Source organism: Betta splendens, chromosome 11, assembly GCF_900634795.4.
Source record: "Betta splendens chromosome 11, fBetSpl5.4, whole genome shotgun sequence".
Classification (NCBI taxonomy): Eukaryota; Metazoa; Chordata; class Actinopteri; order Anabantiformes; family Osphronemidae; genus Betta; species Betta splendens.
Genome location: NC_040891.2, coordinates 290,573 through 306,995, shown reverse-complemented (window position 1 = coordinate 306,995; position 16,423 = coordinate 290,573). Strand labels below are relative to the sequence as shown.

General features: G+C 37.5%; 1 protein-coding gene across 4 annotated transcripts in view; it reads right to left on the bottom strand.

The window, feature by feature from the left end:
- Positions 1-200: 200 nt before the first annotated feature.
- Positions 201-16,423, bottom strand: part of arhgef1a (Rho guanine nucleotide exchange factor (GEF) 1a) — a 74,984-nt gene continuing 58,761 nt past the window's right edge. For 3 of the 4 annotated variants that reach the window (XM_029166557.3, XM_029166560.3, XM_029166558.3), the window contains 8 exons: positions 13,664-13,743; positions 11,786-11,974; positions 11,012-11,098; positions 10,798-10,847; positions 8,599-8,649; positions 7,958-8,224; positions 7,614-7,761; positions 201-2,888 (listed from right to left, as the gene is read on the bottom strand). In XM_029166557.3, coding sequence (XP_029022390.1) covers positions 2,860-2,888; positions 7,614-7,761; positions 7,958-8,224; positions 8,599-8,649; positions 10,798-10,847; positions 11,012-11,098; positions 11,786-11,974; positions 13,664-13,743 — 901 coding nt within the window. In that variant the 3' untranslated portion in view covers positions 201-2,859. The remainder of the gene's footprint in view (positions 2,889-7,613; positions 7,762-7,957; positions 8,225-8,598; positions 8,650-10,797; positions 10,848-11,011; positions 11,099-11,785; positions 11,975-13,663; positions 13,744-16,423) is intronic. The other variant, XM_029166559.3, reaches the window with a different exon arrangement.

Genomic DNA, 16,423 nt, shown 5'->3' with positions numbered 1-16,423 from the left:
TGCTGTTACCTCATGCTTGGCATTTGTGCAATACAATAAACCAGAATGGATAATCAGGATGATTATCCAGGATATTTTAATTCTACTTTTGTGCAATACCTCCCTGACCATTTTGGCAGTTTTTCATGTCTACCAGTTCCTCTAGGTTTCTATTCAAATTTCTGATTTGCCGTTGTTTGTTTGCAGTGATACCTCGTTCATAGTGTTTTTACATTTCTGTAGTTTATTTTTTTTATTTAAACTAAGCCAGAATCCCCACCTACAGGACTGAAAAATGGCATCAAAAACTGTGTTCAGCAGAATTATGCATATAACTTTGAAAGTATTTCTAAATTATTTAAAATTACATATACAGCGCAAACTATTAGTATAACAACAGAACATGAAACATCACAATGAATAGGCTGAGTCAAATCTTACAATATCAATAATGTGAATTTAAAAAAAGAATTACATACCACCATAACAAATCATCTAATTTGTCAAGTGTAAAACCATTATGCTGTTTCTGTTTTTATAAGCAGTACAATTAGGTGATCAAAATGTCGATATATAAATTTCATATGTTCAAAGGTTTGAGGTTAGAATCATCGAAGTCACAGTTAATTTTAAAAGATACAACTAAACCTTAATTTTTACATTGGTACAGTATGGCAGCAATTATTATGAAAGTAGGAGACAAAGCCAAAGGTCATTAAAATAGACAAAAAAAAACCTCTAACTCCACTTGATTCATTAAAAGATTTGAGTTAATTTACAAATAAAAGGACCACTTGTAATGCTTGTAAAATATGACTAAAGACTAAGATGATAAAAAAGCAAACACTATATATATTTTCATACACACACTATATATGAATTTTGATTTTAAATATTAACATAAAGCATGTTTTGAAATGTTTTGAAATGCTGATTTCATAAAACAATTTTGATACTGAAGAATCAAATAATCAGTAAATAAATTACTATTTCTGACGCAAAATTTACTTTATACTTTAGCAAATAATATAGAGCTATAATATAATCATGTCAAGTGTACTCTTCTTTCTTAGTATATTATATACTGTATACATTCAGGAAATTCTCAACTTAAGAAAGTTTTTAAGTGTACAGAGCTAATGTACAGTATCAGTGTTACATGTTGCATTAGTAAATAAATTACAAATATTCCACCCTTTCGTCAAACAAAAACAAAACTAAATGTAGGTTACCAGCGGGTTTAGGACACAATGAAAACTATACGACTGTACAAAAATATGAACAATTTTTGCTCCCATTTGTCATGACATCAACTTGAAGATCTAAGACTTTTTACATGTACACAAAAGGCCTAATCCTCTTAAATATTGTGCACAAATCTAAAAAAAGTCTAAATCTGTGTTAGTGAAGCCATTAGTACGTGCTGCTCAGACGAGTGAACGGGTTAGTGTTTGAACACCAGTTTGTAACATTCCCAAGCTAATCCATTCACTTCACAGGTGGCATATTGAAATGCTGATTAGACAGCATTATTATTACACAGACTGGCCACAAAAATCCACTCTAAAATCTGTAGTTTTGAGGCTTTTTTTTTTTTTTTTTTGAGGTTTCCTGTCAACTTTGTGGATTGAGTGGCCTACAGTATGGTAGTAGTGGGGTATGGAATGGACAGGGGAACACAGAAGCATTTTATTGATGGCAGTTTGAATGCACAGATATACCGTGACGAGATCCTGAGACCCACTGATAAACCATTCATCCACGACTATCACCAGCATGATAATGCATGGCTCCATGTTGCAAGGAACTGTATACAAGTCATGGAAGCTGAAATCATAGACCCTTTGTGTACCTCAGTTTAGTTCACAAGAAATGGGGTCAACAAAAAGAGTTTAGTTTAGTGTACTTAAAGAAAAAAAAAACATTCTTTGAACAACTGTATTTTTATATGAATTTGTACATGATTCTGACATTACATGACAGCATGGAAATTTCACTAAGTAGAAGATTAGAAAGCAGCTACAGTAGTGTCATACATCCAGTTCCACTTCCAGAATGTGCATACAATACATGTATTTCATATGCAAATTAGCTGAAGACAATAGAAGCTCTAAGAATCCAGAAGCCATCCTTCCAGTTATAGATTCATAGATGTAAGTATATATATACAGTATTAGGGCTGGGCAAAATAATGTGTTAATTGCTTGTTAAGGCAAGACTTTATTAAGGAGCAAGACTTTGTTAACGAGAAAGACTTGCCACTGCAGCACTCATTGAACTAGAACCAAATAGAGTGTCCTACGTGGACATTATCAATTAAAATCTCTTCCTAATGGCAGGTTTATAGACCCAAGTCATCCAAGAGAAATCTGAATCAGATGAATCACCGTAGTACTTTGAGTCTAAAGTATCACTTACATGCAATACACACCGTTGATGCCAGCAAATTACCCACATAAACAAACAGCGCAGGGAAACTTTGGCAGACTACATTGGATGTAGTCTGTGGGAGAAGTTTAAACAAAAGCAAGACAAGCTAAAAAATGCCATAGCTAAGTGTTTAGCTACTACTGAATGCGCTTCATATTAATGTGTTAATCGCGATTAATTTCAGAAAACTCATGCAGTTAACTCGATTAAGGATTTTAATTGGTGCCCAGCACTAACACACACACACATGCACACACGCACGCACGCACATAGTGTAAAAGCTAAAAACAACTGCAATCAATTGCAATACAAAGCAGATGGATGAATAAACTTTCAGAAGATATATGTGTACTGGTGCGTATTACAACAGACAACAACACTGCTGCAGTCAATGCATTTAAAAAAACATCTTAGATATAAGCTCTTTGGCAAAGAAAAACATTACAAGAATCAAATCTCCCCTGGAATATCTTGAACATCTGAAAAAACAAAACAAAAACAAATCAAGTCAGTCTAAGATATACCATATGGATGAATGTGATTTAGTAGGGCGGCAACTTGTAGTGGGTAGCACTGTTGCCTCAAAGCGAGAAGAGTGGGTTCGATACTCAGGGCGGCCCGGATGCGTTTCTGTATGGAGTTTGCATGTTCTCTTTGTGTTTGCATGGGTTCTCTCCTGGTTCTCCGGCTTCCTCCCACGGTCCAAAAACGTGCATAAGGTTGATTGGTCACTCTGAATTGCACATAGGTGTGAGTGTGTGAGCAGTTGTTTGTCTGTGTGTTGCCCTGCGTTAGACTGGTGACCTGTACCCCGCCTCTTGCCCAAAGACAGCTGGGATAGGCTCCAGCACCACCCGCAACCCCGCATGGGAATAAGTGGTAGAAAATGGATGCATGAATGTGATTCAGGGCTGTAGCCATTTGTGACCCCCAGCTACCACTTCATGCTAGTCAAGTCCCACTAAGAAAATATCACAACAATAATCCAAAAACACAATCCAGCCTTTTTGGATGGATAGAATGAATGGAATAAAAATGTTTAGCTAATCTAGTGGTCAAATTCAAAATCAAGGCTAGTTCTTCATATAGTTCAAGGAAAAAAGAAATACTGCCTCTGAACTCAGACTGACAGAGTTTTTTTGATTTGAAGATTTTGACATAATATGCCAGCATAGCCAAAAATTGTACTTCTTAAAATTATCTCTGTAATTGCTGAAATAATGTTTGGTCTTCTTAGCTACCTTGACTGCTGGGAAAACAGTGTACAATCTTGTGCAAAGGCACAAATATCCACAACCAGTGCTTTACAGACTAAGAACAGAAGACTTTTGGGGTTCCCTCAACAATAATCTCTCTCATTATTGCATAACAGAAATAATTTTGGCAATCCTAACTGACCACAGGAAAAGTTATAAATAATCTGTTACCTGAAAACATACTGAAAATGTTTAGGGATGGGAGCTAAAACTTAAGTTAAACTTAAAAGTAAAATGTACACGTACAACTGTCAAAGGTTTTTCTATATCTATATCTATATCTTTGTATATCTATCTTTAATCAGGGGCGTAGTTTTTCAATTCAAGAGCGCACTTTAGTGATTTAATGCTAAGATTTTGTCATGCTTGCGCTCAAATCCCTTCCTTCGCCATCAAAATGTCTCTGTGGAAGACAAGCAAAGTGACTTTAGAGCAAGTATTTCGGAGTCCGTGTATTAAAAAAAGTCAAAGTCAACTTTATTGTCAATTTCTACAATATGTTTTGTTTTGGATCTACAGAGAATTGAACTTACGTTACTCTTAGACCCCCGGTATAAAACAATGTAAGAACACAAATCCAACTCTCCATCCCCCTCAAAAAACAAGACAACAGAAAGTGGACTACATCGTATGATACTATGATGCGTTCATTCTATTTTTCATTAAAGGTGACCTGTTTTTGCGTAATCTAATTTAACGTTGGTACAGAGAAAATAAATAAATTCATCCGAGGTCAGGTGGCTGCCATTAGACTTGTTGACGTCTGACAGAGAAATGGAACTACATTATAATATATTTTGTTGAAATAAAGCTGTCACCCTGTAAAGTCTATGTGTAGGTCAAACCCAACAACATCAGCACCAGGTTTAGATTGCTAAACTAATTTAACCAGTCAGACTGAAAACTGATCAATTGCTACGGCAGATCATCGGGCACGGTGGATCAGGACAGACACCAGCTGAAGTGAATGGCAACAACGGCAGATTCTCTGTGCAGATCCTCCCCTGATTTGTTTATTTCTCTGCGTTTCGTCTCACCTCTTTCTGTGGCTAGTGTGGGGAATTGAATGAAACATTTTTTTGACATCTGTCTGGAGAATCAAGTCACCTTGGACTTTGCTCAGCTCAGAAAATATGTTGTATGCTTTCAATTAGAGTTTTAACCAAAATACCGTCACCGTGTTCCTTTTACGTTCTTCTTTTCCACATGGGAAAAATAAGCTTCATGTCATTGGTCAGACAGCCTCCTATTGGCTGGTGACTTTTTATAGGATTATCTCGGGTCATAGAAACGAGAGCAAGCGTGAGACGAATTAAGCGTGAGCAGCAAGAACCGAGAGCGAGGAGGAGGATTTGAGCGTGAGTGCTGGAAAGCTGAGAGTGCAAATACAAATTTGAACACAAGCAGAGTAAATCCGAGCGCAAGCAGAGACATTTTTAAAGCGAAGGAAGGGTTTTGAGTGCAAACATGACATATCTTAACATTAAATCGCTAAAGTGCACTCTCAAATTGAAAAACTACGCTCTTGATTAAAGATCTCACCCCCATATAATACTTAAAAATATGCATCAAATGTAAAGCAGTTCACAAGGATATGTAAAGAAAACATATTAATGAAAAACAGTAATGAGGCTAGCAGGACTGTATGAGATTAATGTGAATAAAATAATGGTAATATGTAAAGATATTATTTATATATGAATGTATGAGTATGTGGGGTGTATTTGTGTGTATAAAATTAATATGTATTACATATAGATTACATATATGAAATACATATAAGTGTGTGTGTTTGTGGGGGGGGTTAGCTGGGATTGTATTTGTGTGCATAAATGAATATGTTGTATGCATGTATATGATAGGATATATGATTTGGAAGTAGGCTAAAACTGAACTGATAAAAGCACATGGGGTAGGATTAAATAAGTCTATACTTCTTCCTACTCCATTTAAAAGATTTTGTTCATTGGCCTTTGTTAGCCATTTGTTTGTTTGTTTGTTTGTTTTTCTTCTTTTTTCTATATACATTTTTATATTGTGTGTGTAAAATGTAAAACATTTTCTGGAAATTTAATACCTCATGCAGTCTACTACACAAAGACCTTCAATCCTGCTCAAAAATTATTTAGTTATTTATCTTATTCATTACACTTAAAGTTTTCACTTCGTTAAAATGAATTCACCAATAAAGGTGGACCTAATCTTTTCAATGTTGCCTGGGAGCTTCATTTACAAGCACAATGTTTTCCTGTCACCCAAAAGAGCAGCAAACCACCAAAGAGCCAAAGACATCAAAGGAACTCCTGCCAGAAGTGCACATGGTGGGGAAAAAAGTATTTAGTCAGCCACCACTGTGCAAGTTCTCCCACTTAAAAAGATGAGAGAGGCCTGGAATTTCTATCAGAGGTATACTGCACCTCAACTATGAGAGATATATTAAGAAAAGAAATCTAGAAAATCACATTGTCTGAATTTTAAAGAATTTATTTGCAAATTATGGTGGAAAATTAGTATTTGGTCACCTACAAACATGCAAGATTTCTGGCTCTCAGACCTGTCACCTTTCCTCTGAGTCTCCTCTGTCTTCCACTCGTTACCTGTATTATTGGCACCTGTTTGAACTTGTTATCAGACACATGTACACAACCTCAAACAGTCACACTCCAAATTCTACTATGGACAAGAACATGGAGCTGTCGAAGGACACCATAAACAAATTTGACAACCTCCACCAGGCTGGGAAGACTGAATCTGAAACAGGCAAGCAGCTTTGTGTGAAGAAATCAACTGTGGGAGCAATTATTAGACAATGGAAGAAATACAAGACCACTGATAATCCCCCTCGATTTGAGGCTCCAGGCAAGATCTCACCCCGTAGGGTCAAAATGAAGATAAGAACAGTGAGCAAAAATCCCAGAAACACACGGGGGACCTAGTGAATGACCTGTATAGAGCTGGGGCCAAAGTAACAAAAGCCGCCAGGGACTCAAATCCTGAAGTGATAGACGTATCCCCCTGCTTATATCAGTCCGGGCTCATCTGAAGTTTGCTAGAGAGCATTTGTATGATCCAGAAGAGGATTGGGAGAATGTTATATGGTCAGATTAAACCAAAGTAGTGTTTGGAGGAGAGAGAATGCTGAGTTGTATTGAGTGAAACCCTCATGCCATCAGCAAGGGTATTGAAGATGAAACATGTCTGGGTCTTCCACCATGACAATAATCCCAAATACACTGCCCGGGCAACAAAGGAGTTACTTCGTAAAAAGCAGTTTAAGGTCCTGAAGTTACCTAGCCAGATCTCCAAGAGAACCTCTAGAGCGGGTTAAAAGTCAGTGTTACCCCGACAGCCCCAAAACATCACTGCTCTAGAGGAGATCTGCATGAAATGGCCCAAAATGTCAGCAACATGGTGTATATACCTTGCGAAGATTTACAGAAAACATTTGACCTGTCCAACAATGGATATATAAAAAAGTATCAAAACCTTTGCTATTGACCAAATAGTTATGTTCCAACATAATTTGAAAATCAATTGTTTAAAATTCAGAGAATGTGATTTTCTGGATGTCTCTTATAGTTGAGCTATACCGAAGATAAAAATTACAGGCCTCTCTCATCTCATTTTAAGTGGGATAACTACATATACTAGTTGAGTACCCCCTGAATTTCAAAACTTGTTCAGTGAATTTTTTAGATATTAGGAGAATTGTAGAGAACCGATTTTACTGTTCTAGCTAATAACATTACAGGTTACATCTTACTGGTTAAGATGTAATAAACATTAAAAGTCTTACTGGTTAAGATTTAATAAAACCAAGCCTAACTAAGTGGGTTTAGCCTCCATTGTCTTTAATCACAGAGGCACAATTATTTAGAAACACTAATACCACCTTGGTACATGTAACATTCTCGGGCACCGTGCTTTACCGTCAGTTGATTATCTGACCTTTGGAGCTTTCTGATATTGAACCATCGTCATCTGACGTGTCCACCTCAACATCACTGCCACCCTGAAAGCCATGTGATAAGTGGAATGGCTTCTCGCTCCCGTCATCTCCTGTTAAGATCCCCCTTCCTGGTTCCACAGATGCAATCTACAACAATAGTAAAAGCAGAACAAGCCTGTAGTATCATGTCAGATATAGAACACTACAGATTTTTTTGTTCTTTGGAAAAGAGCACTGATTTGTCTTGCGTTAAAACCGATTTAAAAAAAAATGAAATCAAAAACATCCATTGATTTTTGTAATTGCTGTGCAATTGTTCTTAGCTCGTAGCTCCACTGCAGACCTTCATGTGTCGGACTTGCTTCTCCAGCTTGGCCCGGGCCTTCTCACTGTCCTTGAACCGGCTCTCGGCATCCCGCAGCCTTAGCAGTTCCTCCTGCAGCAGGCTGTGTTGTCTCTGCAAAAGAGCCAGCTCACCTATGGTTGAGCCCACAATAGCCTCCCGATTTCCACCATCACACCAGAGACGACGCCATGCTCCACTTGTAGCTGGCATCATTGTTTCCTGTAGCAGCAACTCTAGGATGGTGTCTTGTTTGATGACAGCACCCTGTAATGTGAAAAAAATGAAACATTTTGCAGCCAAATAAACAGACACATAATTGTGGCAGTTATATAAAAAAAAAGATAGAACACGACTTATTGCAAATCTTTAAGGGAAGTATAACTAAGAATCAGAGGGAATACTTCTCTTAATATGCTAAAAAGAGTAAAACACACACATACTTTAACATCACTTACACAGCATCTAAGAGGTTATTTATTTTTTAAGTTGCATTACAAGTCCCTTTAAAATAATCTTCAATTATTACTCCAATTGAAAATCACTAGAAGATTTATTCCTAATGTTATTTAGACAATAAAAAATTAAAGAAAATAACAAGATATATATTCTTGTGTAGAATAGCAAGTAAACATCATCACCTGGAGTGCGTGAAGGTAAACATTGAGATTTACCAGCCTCTGATAGATGTCCTGTAAAAAAACAAAGCTTATTCTCTCTCTCTCTTTCTTTCTGAACAATACTTCAACTGTTCATGTTAACTATGCTGCTTGGTCCATGTACAGCAAACTAGATTTTTTACAGCTTTCACACACAAACACATTTAATAATAGTGTCCAACACTGACACACAAAGTTTACAAATTGTTAAAAACACAATAAAACAATATAAACACACAAAAAAATTTAAAAACCCTACAATAAAACCAGAATGATGAATAAAAAAATAAATCTCTCGAGAAAATATTTTTAAACATACTGATTGTTTTGTGTGTTACTGTAAATTACTACAGTATGTAAAATTTAATGGTTGTCTGCTATTGGAGCTGGATCGCAAACCTTTTTAGTTTGCCACAGTTGTTAAAGAAATGCATAAAATGAAGCAGCAGCTGTTTACTGTAACATTTGAAAGAAGAAAATATAAAACACATAAAAGAAGTCTATGTCAAGATTATGTCTTTTTACAGTTTTTATTGATTGCTTTGACCTGTTTTTAAAAAAAACTAGGTTTCATTCAGTCTTCATCACTATTAAAGCAGAGCATTAGTGTTCTCATTCGATTGACACGTGTTCCCCACCCTTTTGCAAAACAGTTACATGTAACACTGATGTCATTCAAGCAGTCTAAAGTCCATTGTTTTAGTTTTGGTGACCAAACAGAAACAGTCTATTCCTAACTATTAGAAACCATCAAGACCAGTATCAAATTACCATTGCACCTTCTTTGACATTCTGTCACACAAATCTTCAATTTGCAATCTGTCTTTAGACTTTACAGTATAAAAGCTGTGTTAGTCTTTACCAGCATGGATGGAGAAGGTCTAAGGCAGAGACTGAGTATCAATAGTGGCTGTGTCTTTGTCAAAGATCCAGCGTCATGCCCATTACTCATGCTCATGCTCAATAGATACCTTCTATTCTCATGTGTTCTCACCAGCTGCATCCACTTACCTATTAGTGTTGTATTTAGGCCTCAGTTCTCCTCATGTTCCTTGCCAGATTGTCTGCTCGCGTTACCTGTTGTGGTTGTCAGCTTTTCAGCAATCATCCCAGTAAGTCCTTGGTTTTGACTCGTGCATTTTGCCCTTGTCCCTGCCTGTACCTTCGTTGGAGTTTTGGATTACTGGTTTCTGATCATTGCCTGCACGACCACCCTGCTGCCTAGTGTTACTGTATGTGCTTTCTTAATAAAGAACTCTTTACTTAAACCAATTCAAGAGCTGTGCATTTGGGTCCTCACTTCAGAGCTCCTGTCCTCTGTGACAGTCTTATCCTCCAATAGATGAGACTGTATGTTGGTTTACATGCATTATCTATGATATTTAGAATATTTCATTTTTCAGCCGCAGTTTGAGAAATGAATGTCATGCATGAATAAAGCAAAGCATTTCTTCATGTGGATCCAATCCTGTGCAAAATGGTTAATTTGACATAGGCTAAAAAGACAACATAAAGCTACAGGATACAATGGCAATCAATGATGCACTGATTCACACTGAGATCAATGTTTTGTATTTTGCTGTCCACTGTGTTATGACTGATTGGACATGTTCATAAACTTGCTTGCAAGTTGTATTGCTTTTGTTGCATATAACCAAGGTTTTGACACGGTTAGAGACTTCAGCAAACAAAACATGTCATTTTGACATTGGAACAGCTGTTTAGGCCTGTGTTAACTGTTTAGGCAATGTGGAGTTTCATTAGACGGCTGCATCAAAGCAATCAATAAAAACTGTAATAACCAAACAGATCAATAGTTACATTTATTGTATTGTACTAAACTGAATTCACTTCATTTTAGATTGTAAAGGCATGGATGGCCAGTCAGCCCATCATTGTACTGTAACTATCAACAAAGTTTTATATGCCATAGTGAGAATGAGAATTTTTTTCAATGGCACATAATTGACCTATCTTTTAACCTGACTACATTTGTAGTCTGTTCAATTGCAGTCTACTGTATGTCTTGACTGTGGCTACTTTTGACACATTTACTGTGTCTACAAATGCTTATAAGCATTAGAAAACGAATTTACAATAAAAGTGTGCAGTTTATTCTGTCCTCAGGTCACTGTCACATTCAACAGAGTCGTTCAAACCTAGTGTAATTCCTAAGCTCACCTTTGCGGTGCACAAATCACGGGCTCCATTTATGAACATATCCTTACTACCTGCAAAAAGGCAAACAGCAATAGTCAATATGTACTGTAGTAGTAATGCAAAAACTAAGCTGTCTGTAATGAATAACTGATTATCTTACAAAGTATGCGACAGGGACACTTTAATGCATTTGTATCCATTTGATACATTTGATATTTGAACGCAAATGACTCACTGGTTTCCAACATGTCTGTGTTTTTATGATGACACTGAAGCGGGATGTCCACACTTGAACCCAGAAGGAGCTCACTCAACCTATCCACTGTGAAAAAACATACCTAGTAATTCAATGTTTATATTATCATATTATCTGTTGCTTTAGTTAAAAGCATACATATGTCCACTAAGCTGCAGAAAATGAGTGAGTATCCCGAATTCACTGTAATAACACCAATGCATTCCAATGAGACATTGTGTAAATACTGTTGTTGTGTGAATATAGCTGTTTGTACAAAACCTGGTCACAGAAGAGACCTGAGCCACACGTGTGGAGGGGGCATTTTACACACATTTTTATACAGTCTTATATTTGGAGTCTTTATTTATTGATGGTTAGTACATAGTAGTATACATAGTGTAATTTCAAAACAAGTTGAAAATGTGAAAGTTCACCACAGACCATTATAGCAGCTGGTTTAACTTATTCAGTGTCTCACAACTGATTTTGTCATATCTTTATCTTTATTCTCTTTACATTTCAGGACAATAGCTGCCCTTTCTCCTCCTAGGTATGTAGTGCGATTTCCATTATGGACACAAGTAACAGCTTTTCCTTTCTTTCTATCTTCAGATGAAAAAATAGAATGAAAATAATATGTCTAACTAGACTAATAACTATAATAATAACTATATAACTGGATGTAAAAGTCGTCCAGTTCTGAAGATGGATTCAGGACTATTACTTTACACTTTGTTCCAAATAAACACTAAAAGTTGGTGTCAGACTCACCCTCTGCTGTGGCATCCAGTAGGAGTTTCTCTGCACGAGGGGCTTGGGGTGTATCTGCCCTGAACAGGTATCGAGTGACGGGGGGCTGTAGGCTCTCTTGGCCACTTGTCGCCTCTGCCAGCTCACAAAAAAGAGAGACCCTTTCCTGCAGAAGCTCCAAGATCTCCCGGTCCTTCTGCTTTAGGTCAGCTGTGGGTAGCGGTAGGCAATTAATTTCTAATTATTAATAATTAGGTTTATGCCTCTAACACAGATATTCTGCCTGTTCTTATCTGTGTACCAATCCCACACCAGATTGACCATAATATGATACTGATGTTGTGCCTGATATACAGTAGAATAGATCAGATTAGATAAAACTTTATTAATCCCACAATGGTGAAATTCTTTCATTTTACAGCAGCAAAAAGACCGTAGACAAATAAACATAAACACAAAGCCTTAACTGTGCAAAAGAAATTCAAGGTTTTAGGTAAATGTAAGTAAATTATCAATTATTAAGTTTAGAATATTATGTTATATACAGTATTTTGTGCATATTTACAGTGTTGATTTACAGAGGAATGACTGGTGGGTGGTTGAGGAATAAAAGTATCAGACTATATTGTAAAGTCTTAAGGCTTTGGGGAGGAATGACCTGCGGTAGCGCTCCTTCTTGCACTGTGGGTCAGTCTAGTACTGAAGGAGCTGGTCAGAGTCTCTACATTGTGGTGCAGAGGGCGGGAGGGGTTATTAAAAATGGATGTTAGTTTAGTCAACATCCTGTCCGCCACCTCCTGATGGACTCCAGTGTGCGGCCCAGGACAGAGCTGGCTTTCCTAACCAGTCTCCAATCAGTCTCTTCCTGTCTCTGCCTGTACTTCCCCCTGCCCAGCACACAACTCCATTAGGACTGCTGAGGCTACCACAGTGTCATAGAAAGTCCTTAGCAGCTCTCTGCACACACCAAAAGACCTCAGTCTCCTCAGCAGGTGGAGGCCACTCTGCCCCTTCTTGTACAGTGTGTCTGTGTTTAGTTTATAGTCCAAACAACCAGATGTTGGTCCACACCTGCCACCTCCAGCTTCCTCCTCAGCAGTGATGGCTGGATGGTGTTGAAAGCAGTGAAAAAGTATACTGCCATCTTACTGTAGAACAATGTACAGTAAAGTGCTTTATACCTGCTTTTTAAAAATGATCAATCTTATACAGCATTCTCATTCTCAATTTTTTGAAGGATTATGTTATCAGTGACACTCCCACATGTGTCAAGCTACAGATGCACAATTTAACTCTTTATATTAATAGTGAGACTCAAAGTGAAAAGCATTACTACAAGAGGTGACAGGACTGTCATTTAATTGTATGAGACATTGTGTGTTGTAAAATAAGGTCAAAAGTACTTTTGTCTACTTTAAGTTATATGGAAACTTATTAACTAAACATTTTTTGCCTAGTTTTATCCCAGCTGACCTTTGCATAGATCCCATTCACCCACTGACTGATTTAATACCAAGGGCCACATTTAGTTTTGGATTTTGGCATCCTTGGTAGACATAATTATATCATGGTTTAGGGTCTGTCATAATGAATTTGCCTAATTTCTCCAGTTTTGTGATGAATAAAAACCAGAAGTATACTTAATCTTCAAATATAGTACACAGATTAGTGCAATACACCTGTGTGTGTGAGTGTGCCATGAGTGTGGCACATAACTCGTTACCTTTTTACCATACAGTGGTTTGAAAGTTTTGGTCCCCTTCTTGATTTCTTACTTTTTTGGATGTCAGGCGCATACTACTGTATATTTAGAAAATTTTCATAGTGGAGGAAATATGAGTAAAATATCATTGAAAGGAAAATGTCTTCTGAAAATTCATTTGAAATAATTTGCCTAACCTTTAAGTCTTCTCAGGTGGGCCTTGTATTCAGTCTCTATGAGGGGGAACTCCTCTCTTGAAGGACACCTAAATAGTAACCAGGACAGAAAAATAGCAGAAATGATTGTACTAACAACAAAATAACTTTAAGGATCTGTGATGCAATCCCTCCTGTTCATTTTGTTTCTTTTTTTCCCTCTGACCTAAGTGTTTGCCTTTTTTCTGTCGGCATGGTCATACCGGTGGGTGTGGCCATCAGCCAGTTCTGATTGTGGAAATGGCATTCCTGCTTTGGAGCGAGCAGGGTCGCCAAATCATCATGTTTCAGTTAGTTTTTTGTATTGACCTGTCGTCAACCTCCTCGTATTTGAGCTGTTAAGAGCACAGTATCCTTTTTAATGACAATTTCAGCTTGTTATGGGAACTCATGAATGTTTTTAAACATGATGGACTACATCTTAATAGGTGAAGATCACAGTTTCTATCTTCAAACTTTACCATGTCTTGTTTGACTTCACCATGTCTTGTTTGTGCTGCTATAGTATGAAACTATATGGTGTTTTGTTTTAACCATTAAGAGCCTTGTAGACCATGAAAAGTAGCTTGAAATCAATACAATCACACACAGGCAGCCAATGCAGAGACCTAACAGAAAAGTATAGAAAACACCTAAGATAAGTTCATTGAGTTCTCCAAAAACCCAATGACTGAAGCCCTTGTACCTCTGCCAAACAAGCTTTTTCCAGCGAAACCATGAGTTATGACCAAAAAAACGTCACTACATGAAATAGATTATTGACTTTGATGAGCAACTGTTGTAAAATCTATGTATGTGGATGTAAAATTGTAGCCACAGCAGCGAGTTCTGCTCTAAGAGGTGACATTATACAGTACCATCTAAACAGACCCATTTATTAGAAACTATGTACTGTAAAACGAAAACTGTCACTATTAAAAAATTATAAAATATATTACAAAACTGAGAGTTTAATGTCATCAAACTTAATTTATTTTAAACTGTGTCTGTAGCCTGAAGTCTGCCAAAGTTAAGTTGAAAACGTCGCATTTTAAACAGCAGTGTGCTGTTGTGCGAGCTAAAGCATGCCTATACTAAAGGGCTCATTATATGAAATTATTAACAAAACACTGGTGAATTTCCTACAAGTGAGTGCAAAAATCGTTAAAAAAAAGAGTGACATTATGCCTGTAGCAGCCTCCTGCAGAGATTTGTTTAAAAAAATGTACAAAAGAATTATAAATAATAAAAATAACATAAATTACTACTACTACTACTACTAACTACCATAAAGACAAAAGTAATAAAGTATAAAGCTAAAAAAATTAGAATAACAACACTGTTGATTTTTAGTAAGGCAAAGTGAAAGTCAAACTTGCCAGCAGAATTAAAACTGCTAGGCTACCTGAGGATGTAAGTTTTGGAACAAATTTGCGTTAGATAATTACTTATTCAAAACGTCCATGAGCCAGGAATACGATTTTAGCAGATGAGTATTATTTGTTTAAACGTTTAAAACATATCTGAAAGTAGCTGAAGCATTAAAAGCATAAATACAGTGCTGTGCAAAAGTATACCCACTTAACCTTCTCAGATCATCAAACAAATTCAAACATTAGACGAAGTATAATAAATGCAGTTGTCCTGTTGTGATTTTATTTGTTAAGAGAAAAATCCTATCAAAACCCACATAATCCTAAGAAATAATTGCCCCCTTGTTACAAGGTAAGGTAATTATATTCTACTATGGGGGAAAGCAGAGTTCAATTTCATGGCCACACCCAGGCCTGATTACTGCCCGACATTTTCAATAAGGAGACCACTTACATAAAACCTGTCTGACAAGGTGAGGTAGGCCATACAGAACACACATGATCATGCCGCCTAATTTTGTATTTCCCATCTAGTTGTAGTTCCTGTTTGTGACAGGCCTCTGCAACATTGCGTGGACAAGGGGGACAGTTCCTCTGGACTGGACAATCCGGGGTGGTTGTCCCTCTTTACAAAAAGGGGGACAGGAGAGTTTGTTCCAACTATAGGGGGATAACACTTCTCATCCTCCCTGGGAAAGTCTATGCCAGGGTACTGGAGAGGAGAATTCGGCCGATAGTTGAACCTCGGATACAGGAGGAACAATGTGGTTTTCGGCCTGGTCGTGGATACTGGACCAGCTTTATACCCTCAGCCAGTGGCTTTAGACGTTATCACGCCATTCAATGGTCATTATCAGTGGTTATCAGCCCATATCTATGGGTCGGTAGGTACCCACCTACCTACTGGCAGCGGTGAACAGGTGCAATAGGTCGCCGTCATCGATCCGTAAGGTAGATCACGGCTCGGCTGATTTAACCAGCACAGTAAGTAGGGACACTGTTAAGCGGTTGTTGTTCAGATGGGAGGATCAAAGTTTTTAATTTTGATTTATTAGCGAGCATAACTTAGCAAGTTGCTAGCTGTATCGTATTAGCTAACCGTAACCTGAACCCCCCACCCGTTATCTAACGTCTAACGTCTGAAGCTGCTGAACGTAGCAACTTAGCTAGCTGCTAGCTGTTAGCGAGTAGGTAGAGCAGGCACCTACTTGCCCGTAGGAATGGGCTATGTTCTGATCAGCCCAATCGCTATGGGTGATAACATTCGAAGCGGGTGCCTCAGCAGGGTGCTTGGTTTTTTTTTGGGAGTTTGCCCAACCAGTTATCATGTATTTTGTGGACCTGGAGAAGGCATTTGACCGCGTCCCTCGTGACATCCTGTGTGGGGTGC